The sequence below is a fragment of the Papaver somniferum genome, unplaced genomic scaffold (assembly GCF_003573695.1).
Source record: "Papaver somniferum cultivar HN1 unplaced genomic scaffold, ASM357369v1 unplaced-scaffold_107, whole genome shotgun sequence".
Taxonomy (NCBI): Eukaryota; Viridiplantae; Streptophyta; class Magnoliopsida; order Ranunculales; family Papaveraceae; genus Papaver; species Papaver somniferum.
Window position 1 is genome coordinate 1,119,977 of NW_020619603.1, and position 20,659 is coordinate 1,140,635.

The 20,659-nt window shown below is 37.0% G+C and overlaps 2 protein-coding genes across 4 annotated transcripts; one reads left to right on the plus strand and one right to left on the minus strand.

Moving 5' to 3' along the window:
* The first annotated feature begins 1,361 nt into the window (after positions 1-1,361).
* On the plus strand, positions 1,362-3,937 carry LOC113327663 (CTD small phosphatase-like protein 2). Of its 2 annotated transcripts, XM_026574815.1 has the most exons (5): positions 1,362-1,501; positions 2,174-2,705; positions 3,188-3,322; positions 3,449-3,525; positions 3,606-3,937. In XM_026574815.1, exons 2-5 carry the CDS (start codon positions 2,216-2,218, stop codon positions 3,762-3,764), a joined length of 861 nt encoding a protein of 286 aa, XP_026430600.1. In that variant the 5' UTR covers positions 1,362-1,501; positions 2,174-2,215; the 3' UTR covers positions 3,765-3,937. The 2 variants fall into 2 exon arrangements, with proteins under 2 accessions (XP_026430600.1, XP_026430599.1); XM_026574814.1 differs by having other exon boundaries at positions 3,188-3,525.
* LOC113327661 (probable protein phosphatase 2C 42) lies at positions 3,839-7,168 on the minus strand. 2 transcript variants are annotated; one of them, XM_026574812.1, is made up of 5 exons: positions 6,618-7,168; positions 5,498-5,865; positions 5,130-5,366; positions 4,804-4,896; positions 3,839-4,428 (listed from the first exon to the last, which is right to left on the minus strand). In XM_026574812.1, the coding sequence occupies exons 1-5, from the start codon at positions 6,955-6,957 to the stop codon at positions 4,111-4,113; spliced, it is 1,356 nt and encodes a 451-aa protein (XP_026430597.1). In that variant the 5' UTR covers positions 6,958-7,168; the 3' UTR covers positions 3,839-4,110. The 2 variants fall into 2 exon arrangements, with proteins under 2 accessions (XP_026430597.1, XP_026430598.1); XM_026574813.1 differs by lacking the exon at positions 3,839-4,428 and having other exon boundaries at positions 4,447-4,896; positions 6,618-7,164.
* Between the last annotated feature and the right edge of the window lie 13,491 nt (positions 7,169-20,659).

The following is a 20,659-nucleotide window of genomic DNA, read 5'->3' on the forward strand; positions in this document are numbered from 1 at the left end:
ATGCCCTATTCGCAAGGCTATGCAACTGTAAATGAGGCTTACGCATCATTTATACTCTTTCGACTAAGCTATGAAGCTTACTTGGTGCATGGTTCGCATATGCACCTTCAACCAAGTACCCCTCCCTATATATGTTAACTTGCAATTTTTACAACTTAGAACCAAATTAACGTGCTTGCTTCACTATTCATGTACGATGATTTCACACATTGATTATGTGTAATGACTTCGCGTAATGATTGCGCGTAATGGTTGCAGAATACTCATTCGGCCAGCCCTCTCTGATCTGATGCACAATGATTGTGCAATATTGGCACCATACCAGTTGGGTAGGTGGCCTTGAGCGTTGCAGTGCAATCATTGCACATTATCACGATTAACGAGAAAAAACTAAACTACACTCAACTTCCCCGTGGACTAACCAATGTATATCATCAATGACCAGATTTCAGAACTCGTTGACACTGTAATCTAATTGGAAGATTTGAAAAAGAATTTCCATGAATGAAAAAAGAAAAAAAGTTCCATCATGGATGAAAATAAAAGTAAAAGTTATTCTTACCCCATGAAATATGTACCTTTAGAAGTAATTTTCTATCTTAAGTCAAAAAGCAGAAAATCGGTTTGGTTATGCTGCTTAAAAACAATTTCTAGAAATGAGAAAATTAACTTTCTGTGAAGCGAAATGTTTTTGCTTCTAACTTCTGCTTTTGGAAGAGCAAAAACACTTTTATTTCTGTCTTTCAGTATCCAAACTCGTTTTCTTTATATACGTAAACTTTAAAATTACTTTTTATATTTAAGCAATAAGGTTACTATTGTGTTTTCAAATCCAAAAACTTTCCCTTGTGATATCCAAACACCTTTTCTACCAGCAGAATTGTTAGTACGTAATACTTACGCGCATTTCAAACACTCGGGACAACGAAAGTGGAAAGAAAAGAAAGTTATTATAGGGGCGTCACATTTCATTAGAGGGGCGTCACCTAATAGGACAAAAACGGGTCACCTATAAGTAATTTCAAAAACCCCTTATCTTAAATAATTTTGAAATTACCAAACAACCCTTATTTTTTGTTAAATCCAGCTTTACGTCTAGGTTTTACATGATGTCCGAGTATAATATTCAATTTTACGTTTTGGTTTTGAATATTATCCAATTTTACGTCTAGGTTTAGGTTTACTCTATCAAAATTACGGTTTGATTAACCGTAATTTTTAAAGAAAATACCTTGTTTTCAACCATTTTCGTACCAAAACGTGTCAACACATAACTGGCATGCGTTTTTCTTAAACTTTCCAGGTATTTCTATACGTGTACACATCTCATTTCTCATAATAAATTCTTTTTCTAACAAAAACCATCTCAGCCTCCTCATACTAATATTAAAAAAAGCTGCATCACTTTTTCTTCTTCTCTTACTTTAAAATTCTCATTTCTTCACTCACCAAACAGAAACTTAGCTCTGTGTGACTTCTGTTCTTCTTCTGTTGTTTTCAGGTATGAATTTGAATTCTTAATCGTATTTCTGATTCAGGGTTTTGTTGAATTTAGTTGTTTTTGTGATAAAAATTACTTTTTTCTTCTTCTTTTGAGTAGTCATAATTATAATCATCGCCATATTGAATGCTTAATGTGTAGATACATACAGATTTTCAGCTGAACAATCAAAACCCTTGATGGAATTGAGTGAGATTGAGATTATGATTTCAGAGATGATGAAATTGAATTTCAATTTTTTGTTATTTTTTCTGATGATTGAAAATTTGTTTGAGTAATTCAGTTGAGAATTTAACATGGGTTTATCTTGAATTTCTTTTCATTTTTTGTTTGGTAAAATAATTTGGTTGTAAAATTTTTGAAGTAATTTTAGTTGATTTTTTAACTGAGTTGACTCAGTGTACGATTGAAAATTTTCAAACTCTATGTTTTTAACCTGTAAATGAATAAGGTACACTCATGCCTTATCATGAATTTTGTGAAAAATACTTGTAGAATACAAGAACGTATTGAAGAGCTTTACATTTAGATTCGCTTCAAATTTTGCATTGGGGTTGAATGTTGTTACTGTTGATCCTTACAGTTGGATAATAATGGATCATTATGTGGATTTATTAGTATCTTTTTTTGACTGTTATGAGGTTGATGAACTTTTGGTCCTGTGATGTGTAGGAAGGTGAAACCACAATTGTTGTGCAGTACTTGGATGGGAGAATGTCGACGGATGTGAGAAATGAGGACGGACCTCAGGTTGCCTCATGTGTTTCGGATGCTCCGATGAGTCACTTCTCTACCAATGATTTAACAGAATATCAACAAAGCAATTTTGACATGACTAGTACTTCGAATTATGGGGAAATGGATTCAGATACAACTTTTGATCTACCGGAAACTTGTGGTTGGCCTTACAATGAGGTGCAGAATATGAGACAAGAAACTTCCGAGGATTGTGATGGGATGAGTGATGAAGCTATATTGAATTCAAATGATTCATGGTTATATTTTGCAATTCAACAGCTTTCTCCGTTTGATCAAACTGTAACAGATGGTAACTACTTGGGGAACGGAGGCGAAGAAGAAGAGTTTTTCAATCCGTATTCATTTCCTACAAGTTCGTCAGATCTTTTGGATAGTATTCCAGATTTCCAACTACAAAAAGAGCCGCAAAAGAGACTGCCAATCACTCTTGTTCTGGATTTGGACGGTATGGACATCAAATTTTTACAGTATTAAGGTTTTCAATTTGTCATTTTCTTTCTTGCCTTCAAGAGTGTATTTAGCGGTAAACTGTACTACCTCTGTTTCTGAAAAAGTGATATTTTCACTTTTCATTCACATTGAAAAAGTAAAAGTATCATTTTTCTTGAAACGGGGGGAGTATGATTCGCCAAAGACAAAGACTGTATTCAGTTTATAGTAGGTTTTGGTTTAGCTAATGGGTGTAATTGGACGGTATGGACATCAAATTTCTACAGAGTTTAGGTTCTCAATTATGTTTATTTGTACATCATAAAAATTATGTTTCATTTTCTTGTCTGGGAGAGTGTATTTACCGTTAAGATGTATGATTCTTGACACTCCCTAGTCAGTTTAGCTAGGAGGTTTCGGTTTAGCTAATGAAAGTGCATGATGTTTGCTTGTCAGACTTGTTTTTGTTCATAAATATTTGTTCTTTCTTTGCTACAGAAACGCTAGTTCACTCGACACTAGATACATGTGAAGGTGCAGATTTCAGCTTCCCAGTTCATTTCAGCACGCAAGAGCAGACAGTGTATGTTCGTCAGAGACCTTACCTGCGTATGTTCTTGGAGGCAGTTGCGGGTATGTTTGAGATCATCATATTTACAGCTGGGCAAAGCATATATGCAGAAAAATTGCTCGATATACTAGATCCTGATCACACACTTATTGGTCAACGCATCTATCGTGATTCCTGTGTCTTCTCAGAAGGAGGGTACGTGAAAGATCTGACAATTCTCGGCCGTGATCTTGCCAGGATTGCAATTGTGGATAATTCCCCTCAGGTTAGAGTCGTTAACTCCTTTCAGATCACAGATCAAGATATTAATGAAATTAGCTCATGTCCTTCTCTGTTCAAATGCAGGTCTTTCAATTACAAGTTGAAAATGGGATACCAATAGAAAGCTGGTTTGGTGATCCTTCAGATGATGCTCTGCTTTCGCTGTTTTTCTTCTTGCAAACACTTGTCGGAGTTGATGACGTCCGTCCAATAATCAAAAGGAAGTACGGTAGTCAGGAATAAACACTATGTTCTCTACATTCAGTGTCGATGTTTCCAATTTATCGGGAAAATCTGTCCTTCCCCCATTGATTGCCAAAAGCTGGGCGTTTATTGTTCATAAGTAGTAGTTGTAATCTAACGAACATACGAATTTTTACATAATAATAGCTCCTACAGTAGAAGATTACTATTCCCTTGTTTGATCAAATCAGTTTTGGCACTCTGCAGAAAAACCGGCTAAACTCTGGTACTCAGATTACATACTCTAGAAAAATTAGCAGAAAAATTGTACAGAAAAATATAAAAAGAAGGGATCTGAGTTTCATGTATTTCCTGTGGTTGGCTCTTAAACCTTCTGTTGTTGTTGTCAGTGCTCCAGAGGACTTCTAATTGATACGGAATTGCCCTGTAATAAGCTTCTCGAGGCAAGGTCATCATTCTTTTCATCATCCTTCATGAAAAGAATGATGACGGTTATATCATCATGGTACGTGCGCCTATGTTGCTTGTCAATCCTGCAAAGATCTTCTTTGTCTTTGTGAATGCTGACGGTTGTATCATCATGGTACTCGCGCATATCCTTCTCTTCAATCCTGCAGATATCTTCTTTGTCCTGCACTCTGGCTTTCTGACTCCCTGACGAAACCTGTATACAGTTGCTGGCTCTCTGAATCCCTGTCCAAAACTGTGTATAATTGCTTCATGCATAAGCCAAACCATTCGAAGAAATACTTGTTCACAATTACAAGTAGCTAAGGCTCCTTTAGGAGATGTACATTCATGAGTATTCAAAGAAGTTCGCTATTAAATCCAACTAGAACAAGTTTCAAACTTGCGAAACTCTGGTACTCTCAGATTATGGTACTCAAGAAAAATTAGCAGATAAAATTGTACAGAAAATTCAAAAGAAGGGATCCGAGTTTCATATATATCGTGGTTGTCAGTGCTCCAAAGCACTTCTAATTGATACCGAATTGCCCTGTTGTAAACTTCTCGTGATAAGGTCGTGCTTTATAAAAAGAATGATGACGGTTATATCATCGTGGAAGTGGCGCCTAACCTTCTTGTCAATCCTGCGGAGATCTTCATAACGCATTTCTCTTTTTCTAGCCGCTTCCTGGAGCGCTGCTTTTAGAAGTATTCTAGCACTTCCCTGCACCAACAGAAACTTGTCAGTCCCTGAATTCTCTAACACTTGAAAAGTATCAGATTCAAATAAGAAATACTTTTTTGCGCAGATGAGAAACAAATTGTTCAATTATCACAGATGACTAGATATTACTGATATGTTAGGCGAAGACATCATCCGAACTGCAAAATTGTTAAGCAAAGACTTGTACTAGAAAGCTGAATATAAGTAGAAAAAGGTTACAGGGGAAAACTTACTGCTCGTGGGTTCCTGTGAACGATTTCCACAGCTTGCTCGTTGCTCAAGTGTTCCCAAAGGCCATCAGAAGCAAATATAAGGAACAAATCATTCGGTTGAAGAGGAAGAGACATAACAGCTGGGTCCGCACTCAAGACAGGTTTCTGCATAGGTTCAGGCAGTCTGAACTTTCCAAGGATTTGCTCAGTGTTATACTTGTTATCCTTCAAATATAAATCACCTATAGATCTCGATACCTGCATCAAATCCGAGACGAAACAATTCGGTTACTGAAAATTCCCTAAAATAACCTTTAGGAAGCACATAACAGAATCTTGGACCTATAAAAGCGACAAAAAATGTACAAAAGGTAATTGTGAAGTGTGACCTGAATAATGCCTTTTACTCGCCAAACTCCATGTTTTTCAACAACTACTTGAGGGTCATCTGGGTGTAATTCTCTAAGTTCTCGTCTCACTTCCTCCATGTTAGCATTGTGTTCGCTTGATAATTGAATGGCAGCAACTCCTGCAGTATTGCCAACCTTTCTACCCAATACAACTCGAGAATCACCGAGATTTGCCACATAAAGGGTCTGTTGACTTACAACTCCAACCAGACAGCATGATCCAACTGTTGCTAAATTCGGCCGAGTATCCCATAGCTGGTCAACAATAGCAGTATACCCTTGTTCCGTTTCAAGAAAAGCTCTCCGAATAGTCTCAGATGTCACACCACGAGCTTCCTCTGAAATCTCTGTGAATATATCACAATGCCTAAATGATAAGTTCCTCTTATGATACAAACCCACACTCTCCAACTTAAGCTACTACCACGACGATTCAGACAACACAATATGCTCTACCCAAAACCACGTTACCCGGGAATTTATCACCAAAAGAACTTAGCAGGCTAAAACATGATACCCGGGAATTTATCACCAAAAGCATGAATAATCACACCAAAATGATTTCACAATATCCACGGGGCATTTATCGATTATTGCTCTACCAAACCACGTTACCGTACTGAGTTACAATCCATAATCTCAATGAAGCAAGATAAACAATTGCATTGAAGGAATTCAAGAACTTAACAAGCTAGAACATGATACCCGGGAATTTATCAGTCAATTGCACCAATAGCAAGCAAAAATTTCGCAAAACCCGGGTGCAGCATGACAAAGTTTACACACCCAAACTAACATTGACAAGAACAATAACCAAATTTCTGAATTCCTCTGTACAAATTTAAACCTAATTTCTACTCACAAGAAAAGGGTTGTTCATATTCTATATGTTTCACAAATCCACATTACCTAATTCTCTAATTCTATCAAATTAGGAAAGAAAAACACCCAAAATTTCTTCAACTTACCAAAAACTTAGGTTTTCTTTCAATCAATTAGAAACCCAAGAACTCAAATTGCAACAAAAATCAAAGAACACCCCGAGAACCCAAATTAAACAATCGAATCGAAATCAAGAAGAGATTTCAGAAAAACTCACCGCGGAAATTTCGATAGAGATTATCACAGACGTAACGAGCAGTATCAGGACCGCCGTGGCCATCATAAACACCAACAAAAGTAGTATCCCCACCAAAAGATTCAATCTGAGATTGATCTTCAAGAACTTGATTAGCTTGGACAACAGCCATTGAGAAATCACCAGATGAGCATTTACCTAATTCTTTATACCACAATAACTTATCATTCCGATCTCTCTTACCACCATCACCACCACCGCTGTTACTGAACCCATCATCAGATGATGATGAAGATGAGTGGGGATTAACAGAAAACGGCTTCCAGCAAAGGGAAAACAGTTTCTTTATTGATTTCAACATCCCCCCACATTCTCTTTCTCTACCCAACCTTCTTTGATTGTGGTTTGAACAAGAATCGTGATGATGCCCCAAATTCTTCTTCTTGTTCTTCTTGTTCTGCTGCTGCTGCTCTAGGTCTAGGTCTAGAGAGAGAGAGACTTGGGTTTCAGTGAAGTGTTTTATGATGATGATGATGTGTAGGTGACGGGAGTCACTGACTGTATAATTGAATGAATGGGAATTGGAAGAATTCTATTTAGTCAACACTCTAAACACAATTCTTAGCAATAAAGTAATGGGGGTGGTGGCCATTTCAATTGGGCTCCTCTATGGCCTTCTATAGAAGGAATTTTTTTTGGGACCAGTCTTTTTTGGGACCATGGTTTTATAAGACCATTTATTCAATAATGATAAGGGATGTCCTAACACTAATCCTACTTAGAGAGTTTACTAATTTGTCTTTAACCTAATTAACATTAACTCTAACACTCACCCTAACCGTGAAACAAACCTAATCTAAAGAAGAAGAAAAAAAAAATGTCGCACACATCTCAAACTCGTCTTCCTCTTCCTCTCTTCTTCTTCATTTCAAACTCGTCTTCATCGATTCATCGTCGATTCATAAAATTTTCATCGTCGATTAATCAATCGAGTATAAGAATGGCCCGTCGAAAGAAAACCAACCGACTCCCAAGAACATGTCCACCATTAGGACATCTAGCTAATCAAGCAAATGAAATTGAGGAAGAACTTGAACCGGAAGGTGAACCATTGAATCGGCGTAACAGTCTCAAGAACAACCCTGAATCTGCCATGGGATCGATTCGCAGGTATTTATCGACAAACCCATTACTTTTAATTTGATTTTAATCGGTTCAATTGAATAAAAATCATCAAAATAGGGTACATGTGGAAGTTACAGTGCAGAGTTCGGTTAGAACGTGTTTTTTTTTCCCTAGTTTCTTAACCGAACTCCCTGAAATGAAGAACACAAAGAAAAATTCGGGTCCATAGGATTTAACACACAGTTCGGTTGTTTCGCAAAAAATTTTGAAACTGCCATGTAACCGAACTCTACCCTTATTACCAAAAAAAATTTCAGTGTAACCGAATTGTTTTATTTTTCCCAGTATGTTGACTACCAATATAACTGAACTCTTCCCACAAGGTTCGGTTCTTTCGCATAAATTTGAAAAACTGTAGTGTAACCGAACTCTACCCATACTACAAAAGAATTTTTTTTCTATGTAACTGAACTTTAATATTTTTCCGACTATGTTGAGTTCTTTTTTAACCGAAGTCTGCCCAATATGTTCGGTTTGTTCGTAAAAAACCTTAACAAACCGAACTCTTTCCTAATTACATATATGTGGAGTTCGGTTTGTTCGCAAAATATCTTGACTAATCGAACTCAAGGCAAGTACACAATTTTTTTTGCATCTGATTCATTCAATCAACTGTTTTCTTGATTGGTGGCAGAGGCAAAAAATCAAAGCAACCTTTACTGGAAGATCTGAGAACTCCCACGCCCAGAGGCAAAGTACACCTTGGTGTCAATAAGCGTGGAACCAAAAATGCTAAGTATGTAGGTTGATCATTACCGGATGTTGTCATCCAAGATGGTGTCAGTGGAGATAATGTTGAAAACGTAATCCAACAAGTTAATGAAGAGATTGTGGATGGTGCCAATAGAGATAATGTTGACAACGTAATCCAACAAGTTAATGAAGAGATTGTGGAAGAGATGGGCAGTCAAGAACACAATCAAGGTGGAGAAGATGAACCGGCTCAAGGAGAAGGAAATGAGGATGGCGATGATGAGGGTGGCGATGATGAGGAAGATGGAGACAAGGATGGAGATAAGGATGATGATGAATCAGAGGAGGACTCGGATGAAGAGGAATAAGAAGAGGAACAAGCGGAAATAGTGGTAAAGAGACCTAAAAAGACGCCTAAAAAGCCTTGTGCTAGATATTCATACATTCCTCATAAGGATTTGTGTTTGCCTCCAAAGAATCCAACCTATAGTACTCCAAGAGATGCCGGGGATGTATTGATGGGCTACCAAAACTCATGGGCTGCCAAGATCTTTGCGACAAAGGTATGGTTCAAGCTTAACCATCAAGATATAGATTTCTCAGTCATTTTATTATATTTTGACATATATTCCTTTATATATATATTAGTATATAAGATATGATGTTGTTTTTTAGGATCATAAAAATGTTGTTCGTGTTTTGAAACGTCAAAAGAACAAGGTACGGAAAATAGAAAATGAGTGTGATGAGGTCCGCTTGGCGGTATTTGATTGTGTACTATGGAAATGGATACAACATGCGCACCAAAAATTTGATGTTGTCACTATTACTGCATTTGCTGAGAGGGATTATCCAGAGACGGATACCTTTCATCTACCTTTTGGTGAGATGGCAATAACTCCGGATGATTGTTTTAGAATCACAGCCCTACCAATTACAGGAACAAGTGTTCGAGATGGCTATAATCCCTCGATGAGTTATGAAGTTCTTGAAAAACTAGTCGAAAGGTGTCTAGATGGAGCGATAGAAAGGCACAATGTGAGTTTAGGCGAGCTAACAAAGAGCCTAAGGAAGGTGATGAGTATAATGAGTTTGAGGAAGACCGCACGTACAAGAAGAAGTTGAAAAAGATCAAGCTCAAAACCTTGTTTGATGAGTTTTCAGGGACGAAAGATTTGGTTGCTAAAGGAAAGTTGGTGATGACAGAGGAGAAGATTAAGCACCATGTGAATGCTTATTTGTTATATCAACTTGGAACCATCTTCTTCCCTGACACTTCAGGCCACGTGGTAAATTCTCATTACCTCCAGCTATTGGACCCCTTGGATGAGGTGAAAAACTACTCTTGGGGCATTGCGGTTCTTTCATTCGTTCAAGCGGAACTCAGAAAAGCTTCGAGGCTTAGGAGTCTATATTTTGGAGGCTTATACACCCTTGTTCAGGTACCCCGTTAAATTATCGTTTGTGTGTTTGAATATATAAGTCAATGAATGTGTATTGTTACTAATCATAATGCGAATGTATTATTTGTTGCCTCTTATCATAGGTTTGGGTGTACGACCACTTCCCAAAACTGCAATTATCTCATGCTCACTCTCCCTGGCCTTATGGGAAGCCCACAGCTGGTAAATATGAATTTTTGAACTCACAGGAAAAGAAAAAGGAAAAAAAAAGGTGTTGGAGTTGAGGGAGACATTGGATAAGTTAACAGTGGAAGATGTGGTTTTCAATCCTTATAGCCTTTCATCAGATGAAGAGGTGGAGGATGTTGATGTTATTGATTTCTCACCTGTTGCGGGTTATAATGGACCGTTGTTTTATCTTGGGGGTTGTACAATGTATAATCCTCGAAGAGTACTTAGACAACTTTCTTCTGTCCAAAGTGTCCCACAAGTGGAAAACTTCAACTTCAAGGTAAAGAAGGTCGGAACTAAGAACATCGAGAAGAATTTCTCCCCCAAATACGATCCTGCTCCATCAGTGAACCAGTGGAAGAACTTTAGGGATTATTTTGTTCCAGTGGAAGAGTTAGAAGATTCGTTTGATGAGCCAAATGTCGCTGATGATGGATATATGGAATGGTATAAACATTTTTCTCATCCTCGTGTAATAAACAGTGTCCAACAAGCCCGTGCTAATAAAGCAAAAGCGACGTCAATGGAGAAAGAGGATAAGAAGGTTATGAAGCCTACCCCTATGTGTGGTGATGATGCCTTGAACTTGTGGAATTCGGCGGTAAGATATTTACTCTTATTTTTATTTTTCAAAATGTCAAAAGTATTGAAAAATAATAGTTACTTATGTTTTTGATGAGAAAAGGTGAAGGCAAGTGCTAAATTGTTGAAGAAATTGATGGCAAAAATCCAGAGTGGAGAGACGATGGACACTCAAGAACAAACAGACCTCTACAACCAAATAACTAATGTTTTTAATCCCAACCTTGTCGATACAAGCCAGGTTGATCCAAGACAGACCATGCCGTCGAAGAGGAGTCGCCGAGAAGGGGAAGGTACAAGTCGGATGGTTCAACAAAAAATCAGTGGAGATGACACTCCTAGTGACGAAGGACGACCTAAAGCTCCTAAACGCAAGAGTAGAAAAGTTTCTCGTAGTGGCCGTGGTAAATGAGTGATTGCAACAATTAGTACTTTGGTTTCTTATGTTTAGAAAACTTATTGTGGATTTGGTACTTTGTTTTCTTATGTTTGGAAGACTTTTTTATTGCGGATTTGGTAGTTTGTTTCCTTATGTTTGGAAGACTTATGTTTTGCGGATTTGGTAGTTTGTTTCCGTATGTTTGCTTCCAACATTTAGTTATGTGGATTAGTAAATGAATTTCATAATTTGGTTTTTAATTTGTGTTTTCAGGGATTAGTTTGGCTATTTGACTCATATGTGTTGCGTTAAATTCAAATTTTAAAGAAATTATTAGGATGTTCGGTTATTTGACTAAATTTCGTAAATAACCGAACTTGATAAACAACAAGTTCGGTTCTTTCGCAGATTTAGTCAATTAACCGAACTCAACAACACAAAAACTTCATAAGTTACAGTTGAAGGTTCGATTACCTTGTATTATTTCGCAGGTAACCGAACTCAGTTGTTCAGTTACCTGCGAAATAATACAAGGTAACCGAACTGAGGAGCTAAAAATCCTATGGTATTTCTTGTTAGTTCGGTTACTTGAATTCGGTTACCTCCGAAATAATACAAGGTAATCGAACTGAGGAGATAAAAAACCTATGGTATTTCTTGTTAGTTCGGTTACCTGCGAAATAATACAAGGTAACCGAACTGAGGAACTAAAAAACCTATGGTATTTCTTGTTAGTTCGGTTACCTGCAAAATAATACCAGGTAACCAAACCTTACACTGTAACTGAACTCTGCGTTCGGTTTGCTCCCAAATTTTCAGTGTAAACCGAACTCTATAAAATGCATTGCGAAAAACAACAAAATATGAGCAAATAACACAAAAATAAGACCAAATACCAAAAAACACAATCTTTCATTCATATGATGATGTTCAAAAGCATACGTATATTATATCCAAGGGTACATCTAATCACCCCCAAGGGAAATTGCATGTCCGTGTATAATTTTGTTCGATTCCTCCAAAGCTTTCCACATCTCCATGTTATGTTCATACATAATGCACCAACCCAACATCGTGTCGGGGTTAAATCCATTCCAATAAGAGTATGCGCATATCAGAGGCAATGGACAATTGTCTTCTAACCAACAATCACCACTCTCCTACATCTAAGTTGCTCGACACATATGGTTGTTTTGGGAGTGTATGTGAAAATAGCACCTTTTCAGAAATAGTGAACCACACAATTGAATGCGTCGGCAATTAAGTGCCCACGTATTGGCATGCCCATAAAATGATCCCTTGTGATTGGATTTCTCCCGTGGAGACGGATTTGATACCTAAGGAATTGCATGTTGAGGCTATCATCCCCATCGGACAACATTCTCTTGTAAAATTCCGGTTTTTCCTTTAGCTTCATCTTCATCCTTTGACGAATATAAGTGATTTCATTATCATCATATAGTTAGGCACCTTGAGTGAAAGGCCCTAGTTTTTGCTTGACAACGTGTAAACCGCAATTACCATCCGGAGGGACATCATTGATGGATATGACGTAATCTCTAATGTAAGGAGGTAGCTCTTCCAAGTACCTTTTATCAACAAGAGGTGGTGTATCATCAATTGGAGCCTTTAGCTTCACTTGACTTGGTTCCGACGGAGTAGGTTGAAAGCGTAATATCGGTCCTTTTTTCTTCATATCCCTTTCACTTGACTCGACCTTTTGAAAAATATTATTTCCCCTTTTCTTCGAATCTTCTTAGTACTTTGCCGCGGTATGCTCATGCCCACAAGGATCTCTAGTAAAAGGGGTCATTTCACTTGCCTTCTTAGCCAACACCTTTGCATATTCTCTAACTTGTTTTTTTGTTTCTTTGGTTTTTGGCCTACCTTTGCCCTTGCCTTTATTCGGTTCTTGCACATTCTCCGAAGTGTGCAGAAAAATGGTAGGCCGCATGTCATCCCAAAAGATTTGTCTTTAGAGTTTGTTCATGTTCCGGTACATTTCGATAACAACTCTTCCAATTTCATTGTCACCAAACTCTTCACCGACATCGCCCTTTGGAGGAGGGACAAAACTTAATTATTGCCAATGTGGATCAATATCGCTTAAAGGGATTATGCCATGTTCATACTTAGATATCATGTGGTGACAAGGGAGTCCCATGGACTTCATCATGTTGCAAACACACACCTCGTCCGGCTTGGTTCCCCATATGTCAATCAAATTCACCTCAACCATTAACCTCTTGATGCAAGCATGTGAAACATTATAGTGGAGTCCCTTGAAAAATCGAAGGTCCGCCATTTGCTTGATGTTACCACCTTTGTCTACAATCTTTTTGTACTTCATGATGCGGATTTTTTGGCACTTCTCTTTAATTCTCTCAATATCGCGGTTAAAGTAACTCTCCATTGCGTTGAACACAACCACAAAATTATCGACACATCTAAAGAGATTTTTCTTCAACCGGCGGTGACCCGGTTCTACCAAACTTGTCGCTTGATTCCCAAAGTGTTTATGGTTGTTGGTAAAAGCATAAACAAAGCGCTCTTTGTGCATTTCCAACCATTGCTCCACCACATACGTTATTATATCCTCCGGATATTCGGGGCTAGACCAATGTTCTCTAAATTTGGCAACATTAAGATAATACTCTTCTTCGGTGAGAGACCAAGCCAATGCCTCCCATTCCCTGAAGAAAGCAACCCATTTAGCATGATTGATGGTGTATTGTTTATCGAACGCCTCTTTTGCATCCGCTTGTTTATCTTCCGGTAGCTTACTAATATCTTCCAATCCTATCCTCTTAGGTGGAAAAAGTTGAGGCTTGCACCTATCCATCACATTGCACCATATATGAAATGTACAAAGCATATTATGTGCTAATGGGAAGACTTTCTCTATTGCGTTCACCAATGCTACTTCATTGTCCGCCACGATAACCCCGGGGATCTCATCATCTCGGTAGATCGCCTTCACTTGTTGTAACGCCCAAGTGTAACTTGGTTCTTGCTCGTCCTTTAGAAAACAAAAATCAACGATAAACGGTGACTTCGTCGACGTACGACCAACAATGTTCAACAATGGCATCTCGTATTTGTTTGTCTTGTAAGTGCAATACATTATAAGAACTTCATGGAAGGATTGAGCCAATTGAACACTCTTCGGATGGGCAATGAAGAGATGAGTTATTTCTCTTGAGCCAAAAAAAATAATTGTTGCATTACTTGTCTATCCTTCCATTCATTCCTTTTAATTGTCTCAATTGCATTGTAAATGGTTTGCAAACCTGAGACGTTATTCGGGTTATCTTCCTTTAATAAGCGAAGCATAACGGTAGGTGGAATACTCATTTTCCTATACTTAGCAATTTTTTCCATTTCTTGAGGAGTGAACCTTGCGGCCATTGCATGTCCTTCAAGATCTTCCGGACGAGGGTGGTTATGACGACCTACCACCTTATCCATAGCTAGAAACCATTTCGTCGTTAATTTGCTCTTGTTAAATACTAGCTTCAATGGGCATTTAATTTTCTTTGAGCATGTTGTGTTCTTCCTCGTCGTCTTTCCTTTATACTCATAACCCTTCCTCTTGTGACTAACATCGGGATCTCCACTTCTCTCACAAACCATTTCAAAACGAGTTTGGCTTTCTTTTCCATTCAAAACTAGGACGCAATTGACTTTCTTAGCATGTTCTCTAACCCAATTCTTCGCATCAATAGGTAAGTCAAATACCAACTCATTAGCATAGTGATGAGATGTATCTTCGAACAACATACCAATTGGAGAAGGTTGATCATGCATTGGCATAGGTTGGGATTCCATCTACAAGAAATGTAACAACATCAATGCAATCACAAATAAGTTCGGTTACATAATAATTTTATCGGGAAAACCGAACTCCTCGTTCGGCTGGTTAAGCAAGTGGCCAAGCAACCGAACAAATAAAAGGAACAGAGTTCGGTAACATGTAAATTTTATCGCAACAACCGAACTCTGTGTTCGGTTATTTTGTATTTTATGTAGATAACCGAACTAGACACTGGAACTTCAGATTTTTGTTTGTTTGTTAAGTTCAGTTGTTTATGCTGTTAGGTTCAAGTTTGCGAAACAACCGAACTTATTAAACTTAGTTCGGTTAGATAGTTGGTACATGCAGTTTGCGAACCAACCGAACTTTATACACTTAGTTAAACTCTATTTGTACGTAAAGTTCGGTTAGTTGCGAACCAACCGAACATAATGCTGCAAGTCAGAACTTCCATTAATATGGAGTTCGGTAACCTGCGTGTTTGAATCAAGCAACCGAACTACACCTTCAAATGAGTTCGGTTACTTACTCATCTCACAAGGCAACCAAACTACACCTTCAGAACAGTTCGGTTACATGTTTTTCATATAATGTAACCGAACTGTTCAAAATCCAGTTCAAAAATTTACATTTTTGGGGAAGTTTTTACCAATTCAACATACATTATCTAAATTTGGAGCATACCTGGACACCCAAATACTCTTCCTCTGGTTGTGGTTGATAAAATCCATCATTTTCGTCTTGAGTTTGATTTGGGGGAAGAATACAATCACCATCTAAGAAATCACTCAAATCCGGATCATTTTGAAGATTAACAAATATTATAGGAGAGGATGGAGATGAAGAATCAGATGAGTTTTCATCACTTGGATACTCAAACTTAGTGAATTGGAATTTTTTTTTATTTCCATGTTTTTCTCCTTCGTCTTCTCTAACTTTACTCTCTCAATAATTCTACTTATCTAATAAAAAACTCATCTTTTAATTTAATCTCACTAATTATTTTTAACAAAATCATTTCACTACTCATTTCACTAATCATAACCTAAAATTAAATATGGGGGTAGTTTAGGTATTAAATAAATATCTAGATATGGGGTGACCTAGGTTTACTTCTAATGTTTTTACCCAAAATAAAATCAAGGTCCCCAAAGAAACAATGGTCTCAAAAATCGTGGCCATTTCAATTGGGCTCCTCTACGGCCTTTTATACCCCTACTGATTTCAGTGGGTCTTTAGCCTCTTAGGTCCAAGGAACCAGAGGCGGTCCAGGACCCTAAGAATGAATAGGCAAAGTTGAACTAATAGTTCAATTTTTTTGATTTTTATTAAAGGGAGAGCAAAACTGGATTCGAGGAGAGCAAAAATTGTAGTCGACTCGGTAGTTAAGACCTAGTCGATATAGTTTTACAATACGGACTAAATTACCCATACACCGACCGCACACAAATTACAAGGATTCTCCCGGGTCCTAGTCGAAATTTCCACCGTTTCCATTAACTCCACCATCGAACAGGAGGACCAACTCATCACTGCTTAAAAACGAAAAATTAATCAATTTCTTCTGTAACGGCAAAAGTCATCGTGACCATATATATATATAGGCACAAACTTTTACTATTATTAGTGGTAATCATAGTACGTAGTTTCATACTAAAAGATCAAGCAGCAATCTTAGCAGGTCGTGAATTTTATTTTCTGTATATCTTGATGATCACCTCAATTTTTTTTTGTTGAATCAACGGATTGCTACTGTCACAAAATTTCGCCCAATTTTTCTTATGAAATCTGTTTGGTCTCTTGTTAATTGTTTTACCATCAAGATTATCTTGATTTTTAACACCTTGTTTACCATCGTTTTAATGGTTTCCATTAGATTCGACCGTTTAGGTGTTGACGGTGGGGTTGCTGGTGGAAGTCGTGGGGTGAGGTGGGTGCTTGTGGATTATGTACGGTTAGTGGATGTATTTAGGAGGATATTATTGTCCGAGTTAGAAAAATATATCCAAAAGGTTTTAACTATAATTTTTGTTCTCTTCGGATCCATTTTTGCCCTCCCTTTAACAAAAATCATTTTTTTTTTGTGGACTTTAGAGTTTAGACCTTTGTAGCACGAACGCGTCTAAAGTGGTCACGTGTCCGCGTCAGACCTCATCCGACATTTGCACATTGTACGTCTTCAGGTCAGGCATATCAGTGACATCACATGTATATGTCACACGATATTTTAATTTAAATATCTATTAAAAACATACTGTGATAATTCTTAGCAATGAAGTAATTGTGGTGGCCTTTTCAATAGGGCACCACTTTGGGCTTTTATACCCCCTAGTCTACCGGTATAATTTTCGGGTGGGTCTTATATTTTTATAGCGCGTTTTTGGATACCACAAACAGAAGTACCGTTGCTTCTCCAGAATTAGAAATAGTAAGCAAAAACATTTTATTTCATAAAAAGAGGTTGACTTTTTTGATTTTAAGAGTCATTTTAAAACAGCATATTAGCCTCTTGAATCCAAGGAACCACTTAGTAGGACAATATCCTTCTCCATAGGCAAAGGCGGATTCATGACTGTTAGAGCATCTTTCATGCTAGCGGTCAAGATCTTAAAATAACACGACAATATGACATTTTATACATTTTCTATCCAATTTTCATCTCCAATGCAAAGGTCAAGATCATGAAAAAGTATGACATGGCTAAGTGGAGTAAAGGAGAAAGTCTAAATAAGACTTTCTTCATTACCTAGGGTTTTAGTTCCACATCATCTTTTTCTCTAAATTTAGATAAAACGTGTTAAATAAAGGCCAGGAGATTGGAGATAAAATTTAGGTGAAAAGTCTTATTATTATCTGTCTTTGTCATGTAATGAATGATCCACGACCAAAAGGTGTAAATAAGACCTCCACGTAGAACGACCCTGACTTCTAGCACTGAGATGCTCTAAGAATGAATATGCAAAGTAGAAGTAATAGTTAAATCTTATACTTTAGACGCTTGAATCCTCTCCTCCAAATCCAGTACTTGTTAGACAAAAAATCTCGCAGTTAGACAGTTTGGTCCAGAATTTGGACAAGTTAGTCCAAACTTGGGTCGGTTGGAAAAAACATCGTATTTGTTAGAATTACCCTTTCAGAGTAACCATGTATAAATGAGTTTTTTAAATTTTAGACCTAGCATTTTGAATTAGGAGAGAGACCGAGATATTTTGAAGGGTAATTCTAACAAATACGATAGGTGTAAATAAGACCTATCGAAGAACGACCCTGACTTCTAGCACTGAGATGCTCTAAGAATGAATATGCAAAGTAGAAGTAATAGTTAAATCTTATACTTTAGACGCTTGAATCCTCTCCTCCAAAGCCAGTACTTGTTAGACAAAAAATCTCGCAGTTAGACAGTTTGGTCCAGAATTTGGACAAGTTAGTCCAAACTTGGGTCGGTTGGAAAAAACATCGTATTTGTTAGAATTACCCTTTCAGAATAACCATGTATAAATGAGTTTTTTAAATTTTAGACCTAGCATTTTGAGTTAGGAGAGAGACCGAGATATTTTGAAGGGGGTTTGTTTGGATTAAGTCGTTTCTTCATTAAATTTTGATCTCAAGTTAGTTTTTGATCAATTATCTTTTCTTTGATTTTTTTTTTTCTTTTTGAATGCATGATATGAAGCAATGGACTATGGCTTTCTATAAGCTTCTTTTTGGCCTCTATGTTTTATATGGAGGATATTTTCGACATAAAAACATATCATTCTGAGGTGATCGTTTGTAAGAAGAAAGACTCATTTGAAATTAGGTGAATTAGGACCTCCTAGCGTATCAGGCGTGGAAGGACAAGGAAAGAGCATCATTGCCCAATGAAAATGGGGCTAAATGCTAATTCCGACATTCTTGATTAAGTAGGTCTAAGTCCTAGGAACCGATTAGTACTACAATAAATTCATACCACCTTCTCTAAAGGCACAGGTAAAGACATAGATATGCAAACATTTTATCTAGTCATGACAAGAGCTAAGCAATGTACACAGATGGATTTAAGATAATTTTGTGAAAGAACAAAAGTTAAAATTTTTCATACCGAAAATTAGGTTTGGGAATCAGCTGGGCTAGGTGTGAAACAACCCACCGTGCTCCGCGCCTGACCTTCATTAGGGAAATATTGAGAAGGTTGTGAACTCGATCTTCAAGAACATCACAAGAACATTAACTCCAAATTTGGGGAGTTGTTAACCTATTGGGTGAACCGGTGTATCTCACATGAATGCATGAATCGGCTTTGTGATGTCCTTTGTTTCCCATTTGTTTAGGATTTTTCTTTTAGAGTATTTTATAACATTATTTTAAAGCAAGTAATACGATACGGAAGGATTACAAGTGAATCAATCTGATAGCATAAGGTCCTATTTTTTTTTATATTAGTAGGGATAAGATTAAGAAGTAACCTATGAAGCAACTCAAGATAGTGGACTCTGTCCTGGGATTCACGTCCGTTGGTTAAAATAGTTGTAGGCACATAGATATTTAAAGTAACTGTATAACTAGGGGTATATTTATTGGTCTCAATTGTACGAAGTTACGATAGTCACTTTGTATAAAAACTTAATTCTGGGAGTATTCAAATCTAGATTAGGTCCCGCATTTTTTTGCCAAACAGTTTTGCTCGTTAACAAAGTTTTTTGTGTCTGTCATATTTACTTTACTTATGTGTTATAATGTATAGTTTTATAACTTAAGTAAATAGACTTGTACATTAATCACATCTTACTAATAATGACATATTTAATTAGAACAGGACTTTGATTGTTACCAAGATCTCCTTGTTGAAACAATCTCGAGGTTGTTATTGTTATGATGAGTATGCGGGGTACGTCTTCATAAGTTGATATCGAAAAGATTTTGGTGTACAGTCTGCAGTTTAGGTGAGTCATTCTCAATCGAAATGTTTATATATAACTAGTTATAATCTAAAGTGGAGTGTGCTAATGCACCTATATTCCCGCACAAGAAAATATAGATAAAACATTTTGCACCTAAAAATCGATTTTTCGTATGGACATCCATGCACAATGTTAATTCTACAATAGATAATATAAACTTAGGAGAGTGTAGTATAATGGAAAAGCAACAGTGTTCGTGAAATAAGAAAGAAGAAAATATCAATAATCATCTCTTGTTACATTGCAAGTTTACAAGAAATATTTGAAATTATTTCCCCAATAGTTACATCGGAGGAACAACCAATTTTAGAGGTAAAATAGTTGCTGAGAGGGAAAAGTTAATAGACAAATACAACATTTAAGAAATATTTCTGAAATGGGAATAAGAAGACGAAGAATGAGTTATTTTTTGACGACAGAAGAAAAAGTAGTTTTTTTTGAAGAGACATAAAGCTTTATAAAAAGAAGAATAAGAAGAAGTCGATAACAATTCTTTAGTGGTGTTAGAATTTCTAAAGCCACATCCTAGCTAATTTAAAATATCGAGTTTGGATATTGATTTCAGGGGTGTAAAGCTTCCAAAATGGATAGGTTCTTCTTGTTGCCTTCTAAATTTGGTAAGATTATATTACTATGATTGCAAAGTTGTGAGAAGCTTCCGGGTCCGGGTATGCTCATTTGTCTTAAGATAATTCACATAGGAATAATAAAATCAGTTAAATGTTTGGGGGAATAATTTTGCGATCAACAACAACAAAAAGAAAAAAATAGTAGTAATATACTTCAAAAACTCCTATTACAACATTTTCCCTTGACTAATTAAGTTGGAAATTAAA

Bases quoted from the DNA above. Each gene is read 5' to 3' on its own strand.
- LOC113327663 (XM_026574814.1), top strand. From the start codon at position 2,216: ATGTCGACGGATGTGAGAAATGAGGACGGACCTCAGGTTGCCTCATGT. The intron at 2,706-3,187 runs GTATGGACATCA...TCTTTGCTACAG, and splicing joins TCTTGTTCTGGATTTGGACG to AAACGCTAGTTCACTCGACA. The intron at 3,526-3,605 runs GTTAGAGTCGTT...GTTCAAATGCAG, and splicing joins TTGTGGATAATTCCCCTCAG to GTCTTTCAATTACAAGTTGA.
- LOC113327661 (XM_026574812.1), bottom strand. From the start codon at position 6,957: ATGTTGAAATCAATAAAGAAACTGTTTTCCCTTTGCTGGAAGCCGTTT. The intron at 5,866-6,617 runs GTGAGTTTTTCT...ATATATTCACAG, and splicing joins TCTCTATCGAAATTTCCGCG to AGATTTCAGAGGAAGCTCGT. The intron at 4,429-4,803 runs GTTAGGCGCCAC...AATTATACACAG, and splicing joins TCCGCAGGATTGACAAGAAG to TTTTGGACAGGGATTCAGAG.